The 20,254-nt window shown below is 45.0% G+C and overlaps 1 protein-coding gene across 1 annotated transcript; it reads right to left on the reverse strand.

Moving 5' to 3' along the window:
- Positions 1-1,809: 1,809 nt before the first annotated feature.
- On the reverse strand, positions 1,810-19,264 carry LRRN1 (leucine rich repeat neuronal 1). Its single transcript, XM_082768559.1, has 2 exons — positions 19,040-19,264; positions 1,810-6,720 (listed from the first exon to the last, which is right to left on the reverse strand). The coding sequence occupies exon 2, from the start codon at positions 6,486-6,488 to the stop codon at positions 4,338-4,340; it is 2,151 nt and encodes a 716-aa protein (XP_082624685.1). The 5' UTR covers positions 6,489-6,720; positions 19,040-19,264; the 3' UTR covers positions 1,810-4,337.
- Between the last annotated feature and the right edge of the window lie 990 nt (positions 19,265-20,254).

The following is a 20,254-nucleotide window of genomic DNA, read 5'->3' on the forward strand; positions in this document are numbered from 1 at the left end:
GTGGCAGTGTTTTACCAAGGGCTGTGTCCAACAGCGTGCCATGTCTCCAGCTCAGGCACTCGGGTTTTCCTGAAGAAAGAGGTTCGATGTCAGCACATCCAACATCCACCTTGCCCTTTGCTCTTGGGGTTTCCATGGCTGTGGACACCGGGACTGCAGCCCTTGTGCTGCCGGCAGTGAGTGTGGAAGGCAAATCCCCGCTGCGGCAGAAATTTGTGTCCGTCGGAGCCCTTGGGTAGGATTCAGGTCCATCACGTTGGGTTGCAGGATGGTGAGATGATTGGGGCCATCTGCCCCCAAAATGTCCCATTCCCTGCTGGGTGTCCCTGCAGCAGCAGCCCCCAGCTGCTTATCGCACTCAATCTTGGGAATTTCTTTGCATGGTGGCTTGTCCTCAGTCTTGTTTTCAAGGTTGCCAGCACAAAGTGAGGGGAGTTGCCCAATTAGTTTCCTTGGCAGAACTCAGAGGCCACTTTTATCACTTGTGTCCTGGCCTGTCATGGGGCAAGTTTATGTACTTGTCAATGCATCTCAGACATGCTGACCTTTTTCCAGTTCTGGCACGTTTTGTAGTGTTTATCAAAGAAACTGAGGACTGCAGGGTGTAGCCAGGATTATTCAGATCTACCTACGGTGAAACCAGTGGTCCAAACTGTCGGCCTTTTCTCTTTGTAACCTCCTTTCAGTAGCAGTATGCATTGAGGAGGCGGGGTTGGAGGGCAGAGCACAGCTTTCCAAAAGCATCAAGTGTATCTGCTCTGTAATCCATGACCATCTCCAGTAGGAGCCTGGGCCCATGGGTGAAAATATCCCCTCAGTCCAAGAGGAGGCTCAGATTTAGGTGAGGAAATGCAAAATGCATGTAGCTGGAGCACCGAGTACCACACTTGACTGAGCTACTTACTCTTCAGGGGACAGAGAGATTTCATTTGGGGGCGATCAAGTGGAAATAACGCTGCAAAAGTTTAGTTGGGTATGAAATATCTACTCTTACTCATTTCTAAACTCTTAGCCAAATCAAAGATAACAATGTTTTTTTTTTTCCTTTTTTTTTTCTTTCTTTTTTTTTTTTTTTTTTTCCTCCCATGCTGTTTTTAAAGCAGCTAGGCTCAATCTCTGCTTTGGAGCAAACTGGGGGTGTTTTTGTCTGCAGCAAATGGTGGATGCAAATACATTTTGAAGGCAATTAGGCAAACAGAGTATTTTTATTTTTGCTTACAATGAACTGCAAGCACAAAATTGTTAGGACAAGGTTGAAGGTTATTTGCTAAGATTGTATGCCACATGTCATTAATCTCTTACCCGCTATTTTACTTTTTCTTTTATTAGCAGAATTTTAAGTTTCCAGGAGAACCGTACAGAGCTCCAAGGGGACAGATTACAAGGCTGAAAATACTTATCACTGGTGGCTGTATGTGCAGAAAATGCAGCATTAGCTCGGGGGTTCTGGCTGTTCAGCTCTTCTCAGGTAACCTGCATCTCTCTGCCAGAGCCCCAGCTACAGCAGCTACCCTGAAACATTACAGACCAGCACATCCAGAAGGGTATGACTGTCAGGAAGCCGTTTCCTCTTGCTGTTCTTGAACAGCATCACTCTAATGATAACAAATGACATAACTCTGCCAAATAGGTCTGCAGGGAGCAACAGGCACGTAATTCCCCCAGTGGAAGGGAACATATTAAATGCTGCTCTGCTTCCTCTACCCCCAGCTGCTGTCGGGTGGTTGCTGATCAAATTGGTGAGTTGCTCCTTCCTCCTGCTCCACGGCTCCTCCAGCGGTTCGACTGGGGGCCGAGAGGTTGGCGTGATCTTGGTACCGAGTATTTATGGCATAGCTGCACGAGTGCTGCAGGCAGGTGGTGGAGAAAGGGGCTTGCTCTGCAGCTTCTGATACCTGTTCAGTAATTACTTTCTAAGAGAACTTTCTGATGTCACGCAAGTTGGGAGCCGTAATTTTGCTGTCAACCTCGTCCTCGCTGTGTCTTTTCTCTGGAAAAAGTAGAGTGAACCTTCACTGCAAAAGAGATCTCAGTTTTAATTCATCATCACCGTTATAATAATAGAGGCAGTTTTAAGGTGAGAATAGCATATAGACAAGATGGTAATTATTGCTCTGAAGCTTTTCTGGAGGAGAAGGCAAGAGGAGAACTTCCATTAACATGAAAATTAAGTACAGGAGAAGGTGACAATAAATGTTTTCAGCATGCTACTCCTCCATGACTAAAAGACGCCTGCCTAATCCCAACATACAACTATCGTGATTAAAAATTTGAGATCTCATGAACATATAAAATATTGTGTATAGCAGAAGTACTTGATTTAAATGCATAATTAATACCTTCACTGAGCTTTACATTGAAATGCAAGATCAACAAGGCATGTCTCTGAGACGCATACTGGAGTTTTTGCACCAAAGCACTGTATTAGTGAACTATGCAGATAACTTGTCTCATTTTCAGACAGTTGGCTGTAGAGGAGAAAGAAGTTTGAAGCTGTCTATGAAATTTTTGGGGGAGCTCTATAATTGTCTTTTTTTTTTTTTTTCTTTTTTTCTTTATTTTTTCGGTAAGTTAGTGAGTTAAAAAACTTCAACCCCAAGATCCAGGCACATCCATTATTTTAACAATTAACTTTTACTCACCACAAACCTATTTGGTATGTAAAAACATTGAAAAGGTTGCACACTGACATAAAGTGGTCATAAAGCGTAGAAAATTCTGTGCTTGCTGATTAAGTATCTCGTGTAACCATAACCAAATGCTTCACCAGAAACCCACCCTGCTTGTGACTCGTGTGCAGTCCCTGCTGAGAACTTGAGTGGATTCAGAACAGACAAGGTACAAAGCTTCTGTAGGTTCAACTGCAAATTATGCATTTAGATTATACCCAGTGCTTGCACACAAACACCACTGCTTTTGGAGGTTTTCCACTTTTAGTGTACTAATTCAGTAAAATACTGAGAGTACTGCTTAATTTTAAGCCTGTAACAAATACAGTTCTATATCAGACCCAAACTTTTACTGTTTTGATAGTTTTAGCTATCTTAATTTCTGCTTTTGAAAGAACATTAATCCAGTTCACATTTTTTTTCTTTTTTTTTAATGTGTATGCCAGAATTCAACTGTTTTATTTCAGCTTGGTAGCAGTGAGTTGTTTGTTTTTCTAACTGATCATAATGACAGCTAAATGTCAGCTTCGTTTCTGTCTTAGCTCAAAATACAAACAGAAGAATATACAAAAAGGAAACTTTTCTTCTTTTCACAATGATTTTTTTTTGCTGTGTGCCTTATGCCAAACAGTTTTGATTCTGCATGTTACAGTCTAAAAGCCATACTGATATATATATTTCTAAATTATTTTCAATATTTTGCATCCAGTGCAGAAAATACTGCTATTAAAAAAATGTGTTTTAAAAAAAAACAAACAAACATCCCTGCAACTTTGAAGTGTAATTCCATCAAGAGAAAACCACAATATTTTTATATAACGTTTTGGATATATTTTATGTCAAAACATGATCACCAGTCAAACTAGTGACATCTAAAACCAATACATTATTGTGACTTCTAAAATAAAAAATCAGAACAAAACTAAATTTATTATAGCTCCGCCTTCATTAAACACCATGTGTTGGTGGCTTAAGCACAACAAAAGTCTAGTATTCTTCAAAAGTGTCTACTAAATATAATAAAAAGAATAAGAGAACAATTAACATTTAGTCTGTTACACTAAAAAACTGGATGTACGTTTTCTATTGCCTGTTAGCTTTACCTAAGCCTTTTCAACAACTACAAAAAGAAAATGAAAATATAATTCATTGTTCAAAGTCAAAAACATTCAAATCAGTTGATACAACATTACAGTACAGTCAACTAACATCATTCAGGGTCTCCTTTTCTCGGTTTGAGTCCTCAGACCAGTGTTACAAAACTAGTTCAATGCAGTTTCAAAACTGTATGTTAGCTTTGCAAGATACTGTACTCTACTGATGGCTTCAAAGGAATGGGGTTGTGCTACTTTTGAATCACGGGGTAACCCCAGCCTCTCATTAATTGTATTCAGCACTGTAGTTAGAACAGCGTTAAGTTTAGCACAATAACTAAAAGAAGGAAGAAAAAAAAAAAAAAAAAGAAACTGGGAGCTAGGTGAAGCTGCCATTTGTGTCAAACAATTGCGATACGCTATACTAAAAAATTCTGAAATATCCACCTGTCCTCACCACTCTGCCACAAGCTAGCAAAGTCAAAAATACAAAAGTCTTCAACTTCTCGTTTTTGCAGAATAAAGCAAAAAAGTCTTTGTGCTCCTTACTACCAGAAGCAAAATATCCTCTGAGTTACCACATGTAATAGCTTCTGGATGTGTCGACTTGGGTTGGCTTGGTCTCTGCAGAACCATCCTTGTCCTTTTCACTGTCACCTTCCCAGAGATTAATAAGTGGAGGATAGAGCTCGTTCAGTGGGATTGAAGAGGTCTTTTGCATATATTTTTTCAAGGAATGGTGGTAGTTTTTTCTCTTAAATCTTTTTGCAATGTAAACAGAAATGGAGGCAAGACTAATAACGGCAAACATTGATCCCATCACTGCCGCAAGAGCAGTGCTGGTTTCTTGATCTGAAATATCTAGCGCAAAAGCTGCATTTTTTGTTGTAACATTAACGCAGGACCTCTGTGTTTGTTGATGGATGTTTGACACGGTTAGACACACTTCATAATCTGTAGATGGTTGTAAATGCGTGAGGTTATATTCGTGTACATCAACGGGGACCCGAGCAGTGTATGTAATGTGAGGGTTGTCAATCTTCATAGTAGCTGATGACCATTTTAAATTGGAAGTCATGACATTGGAGTTAACCTTCCAAGAAACTAAAATGGAATGCGATTCGGCTTGCTTGACGTAGATTTTCAGAACCTGGGTACCATCCAAGAGCGTCCCGTTCACCCGGATAGTAGCGACCCTCGTGTCAGCACCTTCTATGTTTTGAGCCACACAAGTGTACCTCCCCGAGTCTTCAATCTGAATGTTGGAGATTTCCAAGGTACCCTCGCTACTCAGCTTGTATTTGTCGGAGAGACTTTCAACAGTTACTTTATTTCCCAGAGGAGTGACCCAGTAAATTTCTGGCTCGGGTTCTGCCATGGCCCGACAATCTAAAAACACCGTCATGCCGATGTCCAAGTTTAAGTGATTTGGAAAGGTCTCGTGCGAGATCATTGGAAGACATTGCTCGTTTGAATCCTGGATCAGCACCTCCTTCACCTGCTGCCCTCTGTACTCGGGAGGCATGGCGCAGAACATGGAGAGAGGCTCCATGAAACGGATGTTGGTTTTGTTTGAGTTGATCCAGTGAATGACACAGTCGCACCTGAGCGGGTTACTGTGGATACTGATCTCACGCAGGTTTGGGAGGGATTCCACTGTTTTTTGGTAGACGGCATTCAAGGCATTGTTGTTCAGCATCAGGCTCTCCAGGGCAGGAACGTTGCGAAATGCCAAACGGTGTATGTAAGACAGCTTTGGGTTGTTGGTGGCTTCAAGCTTGGTGAGTTCAGGCAGGTTGTCCAGCGCGTACCTATCGACGGAAACGAGTTCTCCCATGTTATTGATTCCAAGCTCTTTCAATCTGAGCATGTTTTTAAAATCACCTTCTTGAATTTTATGAATGGGGTTTTTGTTGAGATCCAGAAATTTTAGATTGGGAACCTTCTCAAGCGCCAGCTGAGGGACTTTTACCAATTTGTTGTCATAGAAGGAAAGACTTTCAAGACTATCCAAGCCTACCAAGGCATTGCCAGGGATGTCTGTGAGATACATACCTGCCAAAACCAGACTCCTTAAATTGGAGAGTGGTTTGAAGTTCATATCTAGTATTCCAATCACTGGATTTTCTCCGATCATCAGAATCTCTAAGTTAGGAGTAGAGTCAAACCAACGGCTGTCAATAACCTTTAATTTGTTGGAGTTGAGATGTAGTCTTAAAAGATTCTTCAGACCAGAGAATGCATTTGCAGAAATGCTGCTGATCTGATTATGATTTATATATAACTCCTGAAGGTTGCAAAGGTCTTGCAAGCAGTAGTCAGTCATCTCCGTGATCTGGTTCTCCTCCAGGTGCAAGGTCGTTAGCTGAGTAAGGTTTGAGAGCCCCACGTCTTTGATACTTGTGAAGTTATTTTGTGAAAAATCTAATTCTGTTAAATTAAACAACTGTTGGAGTTCATCTGTGGTCTTTGCGATATTGTTGCTTTGTAACAGAAGGACTTGAGTGTCACTGGAAAGATTGCTGGGGATTTTTGTTAGGCGAAGGTCATTGCAGTCAACTGTTGTGGCTTCCCTGTACGTTGACTGCGGTGTAAACCATGGCCTGATTTCACATACACAAAGCTGTGGACATTCATTGCTCTGTACGGAAGACTCAGTTAGTGAATTCATCAACAATTCTAGCACCAACTGGCAAACAGTTAAAACCAATCTAATCTTAGCCATGCTGGTCAGCTAGTGAGTTCAGCTCTCCAGCCCCTTAAAGTAACAATAAATTGAGCGTGTAATTTGTTGTCAGGAAGAAAATGTAAAGCTTAAAATTTAGGGTGAAAGGCTTGGTCATCCAGAAGATGAAAGTCGATTTTCTAAGGTTAGAGAAGACAAGAAATGGTCTGAAGGCTCTCAGCCGCTCCTCTGTGTCCCAGGATCTTCTGCAAATCGGTGCCTGAAGATGTTCCTGAAAACAGACAGGGATATATGTTATGCTCAGCTCACACACACTCAGTATATTCTTTGATTTCTTCATCCTTTAAAGAGAAGTATCTGAAGACAGTTTTAAGTAAATTAACATTAGATCTCTTAGGAAAATTCCTACTTGGTGAAGTGTGTACGTTTTGGAACTCTGATAGCTCCCAAGTGGTTCTAACAATACATGTAATCAGCTGAAGATAAAACTTTCAGATATCTTTCAGTTTTACTATGCAATATTTGTTTGAACAGCTTGGGAAGTGCCAAGGATGTAGGATATGCGTGTGGGGATGGGTGGGTCCCAAAGGAGCGTTCAGAACACGATCCCAGGCAGAGACAGGCTGCCATCGGGATCCCACTGCCTTGCATTTCAGGTATTTATGGGATAGGAAGATGTCGTTTTATAAGTTTCAAGCCAAATGCATAAGAACTTTGCCAAAATTCATCAAAGTTAATCAGATCAGTTCCAGATAACAGTTTAGACTTAATCCAGCTAAGCACCACACAGTAACACTAAATGTAATTAAATGAACGTACTGCCCTTATTTGAGCTGCTCGTTCTGCATTGTGTCACGTGTGGATTATTTACCCCGATTCCAGTGCATTGTATAAACCACAGGATTCGTATCTCTTTTAGCCTGAAGTTACTCATCAAAGAGCATGTTTAAATTAACCCGATGGTGTCCAGTGTACACCAGAAAACCTGTTGTGTTGTGAGTCTAAGCACACATTCAAGGAAATGACTAAACTTGATAAAATCTTTCCAATTCTTTGTGGAAAAGGTAAACTACAAGAAACAGTCTGTTGTATGCAAACCCATCTATTTGTTGTGCTGTAACAAGCACGGATACAATTATGAGATTTTCTCCTGTATGTGCAACGATGCAGCGCGAGGTCTGCGCCATTCAATGCAACCACTGCTGAACTTCCAGCTCAGAGGCGGGCCTTGCTTTCGGTTCTGCTGGATGAGCTGTTTTTCTCCCCCTGGTGATTGTGGTGGCGGCTGAATTAAATACAAAGGATACCTGAGCAAGGCACGCAACAAATCTGAATAATGACTTATAAATCAGGCCTCTCAGAATTTGAGGTGACGCTCTGTATCTCGTGCTACAGTGACTGCAGTTGAGGGATCCAGATGAGGTTTTGGCTTTTTTCTTTCTTTTTTTTTTTGGTAACTGAAATAATCAAGTTGTGTTATGTCTGTGAGAATGTAGCACGGGTAGACTAATAGTAGAAAGAGGGAAATAGCTATTATTAAAAACCAGAACCTAATCAAAGCCCACAAAAAACACTGCTATATAAAATAACAGAACTAAACACAACTTTTAAAATAGTTCTTGTCCTCTAGATAATGGCAACAGGCACAACATTTATATTACAATTTTATTCCACAATCTGGTCAGCATATTGAATAATGACACCGTATTTATTTCAGGTTACTATACACTGTAAGCAGCACACACCAAAGAGCATTTTTCTGTTGGCATGTTGACGTGTTCTGTGGGTGTGTGTTGGGGGAAGGGAAGCAGGAATGGTAGGTGGAAAGCATTTGACCCTGTTGAGTTAGATTTTCGGTCTGGTAGCGAATGTTTCAATTTGGGATGAGAAGACCCCACTGGAGGGGGGAAAGCCAAACGTAGGACAAGCATTCCTTGTCAAGTAACTTCCACCTGATCCAAAAATTAAGACATTAACTGCATTAAAAAAATAATCCTAATAGCACTGTAAAAGTAACAATATCTGTTATTACTGCAGAGTGATGGAAGCTGATGTGCACTGAGTCATTCTGGCTCCAGTTACCCCGCAGGTACCGCTGCAGGAGGTGATGTGGCTCCAAAGAGGCATTCCTCCAGAGGCTGTCCTATCCCTCTGCTCCAGGTAGGACAGCAGGGAGCAGCCCCTGCCTCCGAAAGCGCTACTCCTGCGGATGCCTTAGCGCTGATTTAACTCTGATGTAGTTGCATGAGTTGTGTAATACTTTAAAAATGAAACTGCCCAAAAAAGATTTCAAAGCTTCTTTTAAATTGTGGGAACACATCTACATTTAAAAAAATATATAATTGGAACCTTTCTTTGTTGAATATTTCTATCCTCTTACTTGCACGGTGCGTTTATTGTTCCTCCTCGGCAAGAAGGCATCTCTGGGTTCACTGAACAGACTTCTGGGGTTTGGTCACTGCAGACGTATGATTTTACAAGTTACCAGTGACATTTCTCTTCTCTAGTTATTTTCTACTGCCAATGGATTTAACTCTCTTTAACTGGGAAATGTTCTTTAGAGATGACCCGCACATTATTGTCTCCGATCTCCTCCAGCCCAGGGCAGCATGGATGAGGCTATAAATGAAAAGGCAGCGCAATCAAAAAGTAAATTCTGCTCAGCTCCACATGCCCCGGTCCCTTTTAATGCCGTGCTTTGTGGATGATGGTCAAGAGGCCGCCGCGTAAGGGAAAAGCCACACCATGGACTTTTGCTGTACCTGCTGCTTGTGCTGCACAGCCACATCCATCGCTCTGGGGAACTAAAAATTCAGTGAAAAAGCGCACTACAAGCTTATAAGTAAATAGATGGATCAGGTCAGAACATCTTAGCTTTTTTTCTTCTGAAAATAATATTTAATGGGGGTCTTGTGATCCTTGGCACTTGTTTTAACTGTGTGTTAAAAATGTATTTCTGTTTAAAATACTGGGTGGAGAAACTTCCCCTAAATATTGAGGGGGTGTGAGACAGTGGTGGAAGCTGCAGGCTGCCCTGGCCTTGTGAGCTGCTCCTGGAGAAGCTCGGCAGCAGCTCTGGGCTTTGGGCATCAGCTTCCAGCATCCTGTACCTTTCCTAGTTCAGTGCAATCCTATTTCCTAGTGCACCAGCCCACCATAACAGTCATTACAGGTGTTAACTTGATATCAACAGAAATACTGCTTAATTTTATAAGAGAGAGATGGAGGGAATTATTTTCCAGGGGCTCAATAAATACATTTTCCATAGCACCTCTCAGTACCCAGTGCATTAAGAAACCACCTTTTAGCCAGTAAGCAAATCACAGCTGCTCTCTGGGCTATCAGCTTGTTCATACTTCTTGCAGACAGAAAAAGTTCACATCATTCCTGTGTCTTCCTTCTTGGAAACGCACTGGGGAGAACCCGAATACCAGTCTGTGCATAGCTTCCCTTTCTGGCTAGGTTCAACAAACTGCTCAATACTGAGAATTTGTTTGGCCAAAGAAAGCAGAAGGGTAGGGAAATGGGGGGCGTTGGGTTCTGGAGCAGAAGGTCCTTCACTTCAGCTTTCCTGCCTGGTGGGAAGAGGTGTGTGCCGGCAGCCCTGCTGGAGGCTGCTAGAGGTCCTCCAGGTGTTTGGGAGATCCAAAAAACAGTAGGATTAAATCCACAGTGCAGTAAAGGGACACCATGGAGAAATACTCGTAAAAGAATCTGTTCACAAAAGTGTTCATAGCTAACTGCCCAGCTACAGAAATTGATGTCAAATTTGTCTTGGTTGCAGGAAGGCAAAGCATTGTCACTTCCGTGGCAGCTGTATTAGTGGTCACTGTTAAAAACTGCTGAAAAGGAAATACAGGTTGCACGGGGACAGTTGGATGTCTGCCCTGAAACAGCAGTGCTGCCACACAACAGCTTGCCCCTCTTCACAGTCAAGGGGCTCATTCTTGCAGAATTTCTTTCACATTGCAGGTAGCATCAGCACAGGTCTGGGTAGGCAGCCATGCATGCTGCACGTGCCCAGGTAAAAGTCTAAGGGATCAGATACGGGAAGAAAATTACTCAGGCTAAGACAAGCGACTTATTTTGCACTTGCTGTGAGCCAGAAGCACGGACTGACCCACAGCACCTCCCTGCTTCCCCACGGTGCCATTCTCATGTGTTGAACCTCAGTAACATAGGTACCCTTTGGAAACCCAGGTTCCTTTTGGAAACCCGTCCATTGTGCTGTTGTGCTAGTGACCCGTGCAGCTGCCTCGATTCCCCTCCTCAGTGCCAGGGAAGCTCCTGAGTACAGGTACGTGCGCCCACTAAGCGGTTACACAGCGAGCACAATGCCGAATGTCACCAGGAGCGTTGGGGTACCATCATCGGGTCTTAGTGCAGCCAAGAGCATCGGTGACCTTGCGCACATCCCAGAGGAGGAGGCTGGATTTGGGGTTAAGGGCAGGGACACTTAGGGCTAACCTGCTGAAGGAGCTCCTCTCCCAGGAATCAAATTCACCAGTGCAGTCCTGTCTGTCTAGAAAAACACTGAGGAATCGTGTCTGATAGCAAGCCTTTTATATTAAAGTTTTTAAAGTCTCAGATGTCATCAGGAAATGAGATACTCACAAGACGGAATTGTATAAAACACAGGGAAGTCAAGCTAGAAGGGTGCAAGTCAGTTAAAAATGTATACCAGGATCTGAAAATCCGAGTTTGTTATTAAAAGCAGAGACATAAACAAGGGATTTTAGAACATGTAATAATGGTCTGAAAGCTTCAAAACACATCTTCAGGGATTTGTAATATTTAAGGTTTTGTTGTGTTTTATTTTTTTTTCCTGCAAGTAATGCCTTGCTTTTAAAATTGTATCTTCCTCTTTTTTGTCTGCTCGCACATTCCATCAAAATACAGTCAGTGTTTAATTTCAGGGAAAGCTCTGGGGAAGCAGGGAAAGCTCTGATGAGAAAGCGCTTCGCTGTATTTCAGAAGACAACCTCAGCACGCTTTATCTGGGCTCTTTTGAACAATACCAGTCTTATCTCCGTAGAAGAAATGCAAAGAGCGTCCTCTTCATAATACTCGCACCGCAGAAACAACATATTAAATCTGACATCTTTAAAATTTGTAATTTATTGTGGGCTTCTTTTTAAGACTTGCATCTGATACAATGTTTTTCATTAAAATAGTGAAGTAAATTTGTAGCAGAGAGGTTCTTTTCATTCAGGTACTGATCCTGAGCACAGGGAGACGGCTCCAGTGCAGAGCTCAGTCCCTGTATCCTGATGGCCCAGCAAATCAGCCGTGGAATTGTGCCCCTGCTCCTGTCATCTGTCTGAAAACCTCTTGCAAATTACCATTAATAAGTCACATTAGAAACATCAGAAATAATAAGTGCTTCTGAACAACGGGCTGTCAAATTATATAGTCTGTTTGTTTGTTCTTTAGCAAAGAGAAACTCATAAAAGCATTTAAAAGCCTCGAAAACCTAAAAAGATATGTTTGTTCAGTAGTAATAGTCGTGCATTGGAAACTCAACTTGCTAATTTCTATGTTTATTTTCATAAGAAAATGTTTATTTTTATAGGGAAACAGTTAAATCTTGAGAAAATGTAGGCTGTTCTTTTATTGCCCGTGCCTCTCGTTTTCACTCCTCCTACACAGGGTCTGCTCGTACTCAATACGAAGGCAGTAGTAAAGCTTTTATTTCATTCACTGGAGAAGAACCATGCCCCCGCTGATCAGCCTCGTTCTGTGTATTTACCAGATGAAATTAATTCAGCAGATTGGCCTTCCTGACAACCAGCCACACAGTTTCCATCACTGGGTTAAAAGCCAACACCAGGAGCCTTCCCTCATTGCTCTTTGCCCTGCAAAGCCAAGTACCTGCAGCAAGCTGGGCAGCGAGGTGCCTGCCCCAGTCCTGCCCTCGCCCTGAGAGGTGCTGAGCGGTTGGGGCGGCTGCACAGAGGTGGCAAAGCTCCCTGCTACCCGTGAGCACACCCAAATATTCGCTGCAAACAGCTCAGAGATACTGGGCTTGATGAGGGATGAAGCACTATGGAGATTTGTTCATTTCCAACTGTACTCGCTGTAATGTATTCATATCCCTCTGTATATTTTAAATGCTAGGGAGAATTTAAACCTAATTGGTTTTAGGTTGTAGAGTGTCAGAAATTTACAGAGCAGAACCAATTTTGGAAGACCTGTTCCAACTATTTTTTGCATTTAGCGTTTCTGCTGGCTAAAGAATGAAAGAAGACAAATATTAGAGAAATCTGACTGAGTCTTCTAATTAAAGAACAGAAAGGGGCAGAATTTGGTCTTGGCACGCTCCACATCTCTGATCCGAGTGGAAGGATCTGAACAGCTTGTTACTCGTGGGGCTACCTGCGGCTGGGGCAGCGCGGGTACGAGGAGGCAGCGACTATCAGTCAGTACAGTCCAAATTAAAATTTAAACAACCAAAACCAGCAACCACCACAACAAACCCCAATTAGCGCTAAAAGAACAGGAGAATTAGGAGATGGGGCTGGGCTTTGGAATAGAATTTCTGGTTTGTTTTTTTGACTGCTCTGAGAGACGAGGCAGCTTTGCTAGTGAAGTGTTAATAACGATAAAATAAGGAGCACAGAAGAAATATTTTTAACCACAAGAAAAATGGATGCCAGAACTCCACGGGATTTTCACCAAGCAACAGAAAATCCTCTTCCCCTCTTTTTGCTGACTGGCTTTCTGGCAGCGTGATTACTTTACTTCCCACCCAGTTCTAGATCAAGCTCCGGCGTTATGAGTCATTCGGGAACCCCGCAGACGGGAAGACCCCAGCAGTAAGCAGTTGTTACTACAGCAGTGATGCCAGAGAACATTTTGCTAGAAATGGGAGTCGATAAATAAAATCTGAACTGCATCGGTATCTAAGTATGTATTTTTAAAACTACCACATAATAGCGCGGGCTCTAGGAAACGCATACGACTTGTTATGAGAACTGTGTGTGTGTGTGTGTGTGTGTGTGTGTGTGTGTGTGTACACACGTGTACAGAGTAAGTCCCATACAGCTTCTGTCCTGTATCCTCAAGCAAGGAAAAAAAAGAAATTCAGTTCCTTTTGCTGGTCCTTGTTGCTCCTTTGGTAACTCTGTTTCCCGTGGCTGCACTATGTATTTAGTTTTCAATTATAAGTGATTAAGTATTAATCTATATTTTATTATTAGCCTACATCTATATCTACTCACATTATACGTGTAGTGTGCTTAACGGACATCAGCCCCTAGAATAAAATAGACTTCTATCGATTTTCTCCAGGAGTTATGTGCTTGCGAGATCCAATTCTTTATTTTGGAGCTATATTTACATATAATTGCTAATAAAACCATCTATCAAATGGCCTGATACGGAGACCCCTTATTGTTCACTCAAGACTGAGAACAGACCAGGAACAACAACTCGATTTATCACGGGAGGTGCTGAGAGATCTAACACAGAGCCTGTTAGCACCAAGACAAAGGTTTGGAACTCCACCAAGCTGAGATGGGCTAGAAGTAATTCCATTAAGTGCTCACAGATTTGTTTTGGTAGTAGGCTGTGGTAAGGTTTTACTCGGATCTATGAAAAAAGTTATTTTCTCTGCAGTCAGATGGCTGTATTAAATGACCCTCTGCTGCCACTTCCAGCAAGGCTCGCTGTGCTTTGCGGTGGGTTTCTACATCAAGTTTTCCTATTTCTCTGTTTCCCATTTTTCTGGGCCTGCTACGTCCTCCACTCACAACTGATAACATCAGTTACGCTGTAGTGAGAAAATACACATTTTCCATCATTATTTCATTCCACAAGCGGTAAAGAAGTACTGCTTGAAGCGCAGAGCAGGGCATCGACCACGCCATCGGAAAGCCAGTCAACTGAGACTGGACAAAATATTAATAGTCTGTATTTAGCTATTTTGTTCAATCTGAACTGCCACCTACGTTTTGAGACTGTTTTATGCAGAGATCAGATCATGATTCTTGCTTTGAGGAGTTCACGCGATGGATATATATGAATAATATATTTGTATGTTTAAGAATAGACCTGTAAATTGTTCCGTTAGCTTTAGTCCTCGGTCTTGTCATTGCCAAGTCAGCAGTTCTTCCGCAGATGGGTTTATTTCATAACTGCCTGCAAAACTGCTGCAGAGCGCAGAAAACAGAAGTTACTTCTCTCAAAAGTTTAAGTTATTAAACCTTTATAGGTAAATCTTAGCCTAATTAAGGCTATCTATCCAGGTGCAGTAGTGTTTAATTTTTATATACTAGACTTCTTTCACTTAGATGGGACAAAAAGTTAAAGGAAAACCTACTTGCCAACTAATTCATGGAGAACATCCATCTGTCTTTGCTCAGTGCCTCACACTATGGTGAATTCATCCTAAAGACCTGCTCCAAAGGTCTTTTTTCCTTTCCAACTACTTCCCTTAACTGTTGTTCGTCTGTAAGGTAATGTCAGTTATTTTTGTAATGCATTTACAATTCACTGCAGCGTCTATTGTGAGTGGTGGATCTCTGTAACTGTCAATATTTACTCTATTTCTGTTAGAGTGATGGATCATTTGTAATTTAAAAATTTAGCAAGGCCAATCAGTAGCTCATCTGCATCCCAGTAATTATATGCAGCACATTAGCAAGGTATGCATTTGCTAGGTATTTTTGGACTTGTTTAATCAAATAAATGAAATGATGCATGAAAAAGGAATATGCAGGATCCATTGTAACAATGACAAACATCTCCACATTACAAAAAGGACAATCCAAGCTCTGATTTTTTTTTTTTTTAATGCTAGTCTACCAGATTTTGGACAAACTCAGTCATTGTCCCAGATACCATTTGTGTTTGTTAGCAGCTCATTTTTGATTCTTTGCCATGCTGTGGGCCAATCCATGAAAAACACAGAAACACAGAGCTTTGTCCAGAAGGACCAGGCCATCAGCAAGTGTAAGGGTCGTGGCTGCCCGGGGCTGTGCTGCTGCGGCCACCAGCTCACAGGGAGCTCCGTGGGAACCTGCTTCTACAGAACAATTAACTCCTAAGATCATATTTTGCTAATGACTTTTAAGCTATGTTGACTGCAGAAATGTAGTTACAAAGAGAGACCAAGGAGCACATGATGTTTTGGGGCCCCGTCCCTCAAGTTCTCAAGGCCAGGCTGGACGGGGCTTTGACCATACTGGTTTAGGGGGCAGTGTCCCTGCCTGTGGCAGTTGGTCTTTAAGGTCCCTTCCATCCCAAACCCTTCTGTGATTCTATTGCATGTACTGAACTCCAGTAGTAGAAGAGGAGCCTTTGCCTTGAAGTGGATCAGGCGGTCTCAGAATGGGGACGTACGGGGACACGGTGAGGGCTGTGCCCACTGCAGGACCAGGCCTAGCGCTGCTTCAGCCAAAAGCACCCACTGCCATTTGCCTCAAGGGAGGCTTGGCTGCAAAACAAAGCTGGGATTCCTGCCCTAATCACAGTCAACAGATGCAGAAGTGCTGTAGTCACAGAGTTCGTTAAGTTAAATACCTGGAAATGAGATGCTGACAGCCTCTGAAATTTCTAACTAAAACGTGCAAGCGCCCTTTGCCTCCAATCGGGCCACCTACACTTGGGAAGTGGCCGGGGAAAGCCCTGTCCTGCAGTGCTGCAAAGGGCTCCAGGTCAGCACTGTGTGACAATCACATAGCAAGATCATCGTGCCAAAGAAAACCAGAGAAAGAGCCATTTCTCTATGGTACTTAGAGAACTTAGGAGCCTTCTCAGTACAGCGTCCTTCTAAGTATTTCAAAATTTACTTACAGGTGCTTTGCCTTGTCTCTGAGCAATAATCATAGTAAAAATAAACAAAACCAGAACAAATCGGGTGTCTACCCCATCTGGCATACTTGATCTTCAGAAACTGTATCCCAAGTAAAAATTATTCCCCTTGTTTTGGGAATTCAGTCAACTGGAAGACCAAGAGGCTGGCTTATATCACTCAATTAAAACCTGAATTAGAAGGTGCAGGTACCAGAACATTTAACCTTTTGCAGCACAATTTAGGAGCAGACACTAATTCTCTTCCCACTGATGCCAAAGACTTCTGCTGTCTTTAAGAGGAAGAGAATTAGGCCAACACAAAATAGGCCAATCCAGTATTTTTCTTAAGTGCCATATGGATAAAAATGAAAGATGACATCCAAATTGGAAAACAAAATTTGAATAAAGTTGCATGGAGCAATGAATGAGAGGATGTAGTTGGGAGGAACTTTCATCTGGGCACCTCCTAGAGCTGTCTGGAGGCCGTCCTGTTCCTGGCCTCATGAAGCCCATTAGTGGAGGGCTTAAACATCCTCAGCTGCAAGAAGAGAAGCCAGGAAATCAGGCTAATTCCAGTGCAGGCTCAGCAGGCTGCTTGCTATCAAAGTAGCCCTCTGCTCTCTCTTCTCAGAGTTTAAGCACTCGGTCTCAGGGAAGCAAGATTACTGACTGGTTTTATCACATACCAACAAAAGCTGTTCCTTAGGCAGCCTCATGGCTTTTTTTACGCACCCATTTTCTTCACCTAGCCAGGTAGGTGTTGGCTGCAGATGAGGATGAAAACAAGAACATTGTTTGGGCAGGCGGCTGGCACCCACTGGAGCCCACCGCTGGGTTGTGCCCAGCCCTTGCTATGCTACAGGTTGGTTGTAGGAAAATCCTATCTTGTGCCTGCCACAGCACTAAAGGCCTGACCCCGCTAATTACTTAACCTCATCCTGCAGGATGGCGTTCCCAGCTGGGCAGAGAGAATTCACTGGCATCAGCCTGAAACGCGGGCTCACCACGAGCTGTGGTGTTACACAGAGATAGGGGGCGAATGGATCCCTGCGCTTCCAAAAACTTTCTGTAGATTTTCTTTGGTTCTATGTCTACAAAATGTCTGCCAGAAAAAAATCTTGAGCTTGGAGGGATGAAGTATCACACGTGTATTGTTCGTGTAGCTATGGTAACCTACAAATGCCACCAGTGTTTCCATTTCATACACAAATGAGGGGACAGCTGTGGAGACCACATGTCTGCCAATGGAATAATATATGTGAACTGGGATGGCTTGGCCAGAAAATTACAACTCATTTATATTAATCAGGGCTTCAAAGAACAGTCATCCTTGTAGATATCAAGTCTGCAGGAAAAGAGTGATTTTTTATTTCTGAGAACGTTGGGCTCCCCAGTAAACATTTCCATCATCTTGCTATTTTGCTGATTTATGGAAGGGCACTGGTTGTTAACAGCATTTTTTTTTTTTTTTTTTAAATGGCACTTAACTTTTTTCTGCAGTTTTGTCTCTTTCTGCTGCCTGATCCTAGCCTGGGCCTGACACAAAGCCCAGCCTGGGACCAGGCTTCACCTGGGCAAGCAGCAGTTCCAGAACAGGCAGAAAAAACCTGCCTGAAAGCTCTAACCTGCTCACCGAGGTGAAAAACCCTTTCTTTACTCACTGATACCTTGCACAGAAATAAAAACTCCATAATGATTCATATAGGATTTTTTTTTTTTATAATTCAAAAATGCTCATTTAAATTAACCTGGAATTTCCATCACCCCTACCATCAAGGCCAACTCCAGCAGAAATTGGGTAGCCTCAGTACCACAAACTGCATTTTCGGCAGCTGCCGACCCCGGCGAGCCGCAGCCCCCGCGCTGCTCGGCGGGGCCGTGATTCACTGGAGGTGCTTCCAGCATCCCCACCACCACCCAGCGCTCTCCTCGCCGTGTCCCTGCTGCTGCCGCCAAGGCAGCGATGAGCAAAAGTTTTCCTGGGCTCCCGCAGGGCTGCGATGCCGGGGCGAAGTCGAACAAAGGCTGCAGCATCACCTCCTGCCTGCGCCACGTCTCAGGGGCAGGCAGCACCCAGCCCCAGCGCCTCGCCAGGTGCCCGGGCACCAGGTTTTGGATCGTGGCAGGGCGAGGAAGGCTCCGCTGGGGGAATATGGCCCTGGGCAGCTCTCCCCTGAGCTGCGGCCGAGGCACCTCGGGCACCCGGGGCCCCGCCGCACAGCCCCGAGCCCAACTTTGTTGCTGCGAAGTTTGGGTGCTCCCAGCAGGAGCACAGCCCCGATAATGAAAAAATAACACCGAGGGTTTCACAGTTGAAAGGATAAAGGCTGGTTAGCGCGATGAGCTAGGCGAAATTTGATAAAAACACCGGTTTTTCTCCGATAACCGGGGATGTTTCGGGGTCTGCCGGCACAGCCGGGGCCGGGGGTGTCCCGGGGGCTCCGGGCCAGGCGGCAGCGCCGCGGGGAGCGGCGGCCCCGGCCTCGGGAGGGGGCGGCCCCGCTCAGCACTGCGCCTCCCCGCCGGCTCCCAGGGGCTATTGTTGCACCGCAGCCTCCTCAGCCCCCTGCGGCTGAATGGGCGAGGCGAGACATCTGCCGGGATACGCTCCCATTCGCATGCAAATCAGAGAGGGAATTTTTTTTTTTTTTTAATAATAAAAAATAGCGAATAAAAAAAAAAAATAATAAAAACTTTCCCCCGCGGGGATGCGCCGGACCGGGGGCATCCCCACGGGGGTCGCAGCTCCCCCCGCTGCCCGTCCCCTCCCCTCCCGGTGCCGGCCCGGCACTTACCGGCGGGGCGCTCCATGCAGCGGCGGGGGGGAAGCGGCCGAGGGCTGCGGGAGGAGGAGGCGGCGCTGAGCGGCCGGAGGGGCCCCCGGAGCCGCCCGCTGCCCGCCGCCGCCGCCCGCTCTGTGCCGCTACCGCCGGCGCGCACCTGGGTAGGGGCCGGCAGTCACATGACGCGCTGCGCCGCCATTGGCTGAGCCGCCTCGGAGGGGCGGGGCGATGCTTAGCCACGCCCATTTTCCCGCTTAACCACGCCCCTCGTTCTCACAGCCACGCCCCTTTGTGCGCAACCACGCCTCCACCTCGCAGCCACGCCCCCTCTCTTCAGGCCACGCCCCTCGCGTTAAGGCCCCGCCCCTTTCTGTGCGCCCCTCCCTGAGGGGACGCTGAGGGGAGGCGGCCCCCGGGCACCCCCTGGGGCTGTGGGGGGACAGGGGCACCCCGGGGTGCTTCTGGCCTCAGCGGGACCCTGCCCCTACGGGCCTGTAGGGCAGGGCACTTACATTAGAAGTGTCCTGAAGCCTTTAGGGGCCGCCTCAGGGAGCAGTGACCGTTAAAGCACCTCATTAGGGCATTGTCCAGGTGTCTCCACAGCGCTGTCACACACACAGGCACCAACCTCTGCCCCACGAAGCCCATCGCGCCCTGCAGTAAAGAAATTTCACCTGATGCCCGCCCTGAGCCTCCCCCCGTGCAGCTCCGTGCCCTTCCCCACGTGTCCTGGCACCCGTGGCCAGGGGAGGAGGCCGGCACCTGCCCCTGCTCCCCCTCCTCAGGGCACCAGCACCCTCTGTCTGTCCGTCCATCTGTCCGTCCCTGTGTGCTGGGTTTCTGCAGTTACCTCTAAAAACTCCCTCAGGAAAGCCGAACAACCGCAGTTGACCTCATTTTTTCCTACAGCCCAGGCCTCCCGTTAAGGTGCTTACAGCCGGGTGCTCTCCTGTAGCTTTCTGCCCTCCGTGTGGGCTCCTGGTGCTAATTAGTGCTTCGTTAGGTCTCGGAGTGAACAGCTGCTGGAAGGTCACAGCATTGTCCTTCCCTTGCTGGCTGCACTGGAGGCTCTTTATGAGCTCCAGAAGATGGGGCACCCAGGGAGGTAACCCCCCCTCCCCTCCCATCCTTGCTTCAGCTGCTTTACCACCTTCCTGATGCACAGGTTGAAGGTGCAGTGCCGAAGTGGGGCATGCTGAGCTGGCCTCGCTGGGTTAAAATATTGCC

This window comes from Aythya marila, assembly GCF_965140915.1.
Source record: "Aythya marila genome assembly, chromosome: 10".
NCBI classification, from domain to species: Eukaryota; Metazoa; Chordata; class Aves; order Anseriformes; family Anatidae; genus Aythya; species Aythya marila.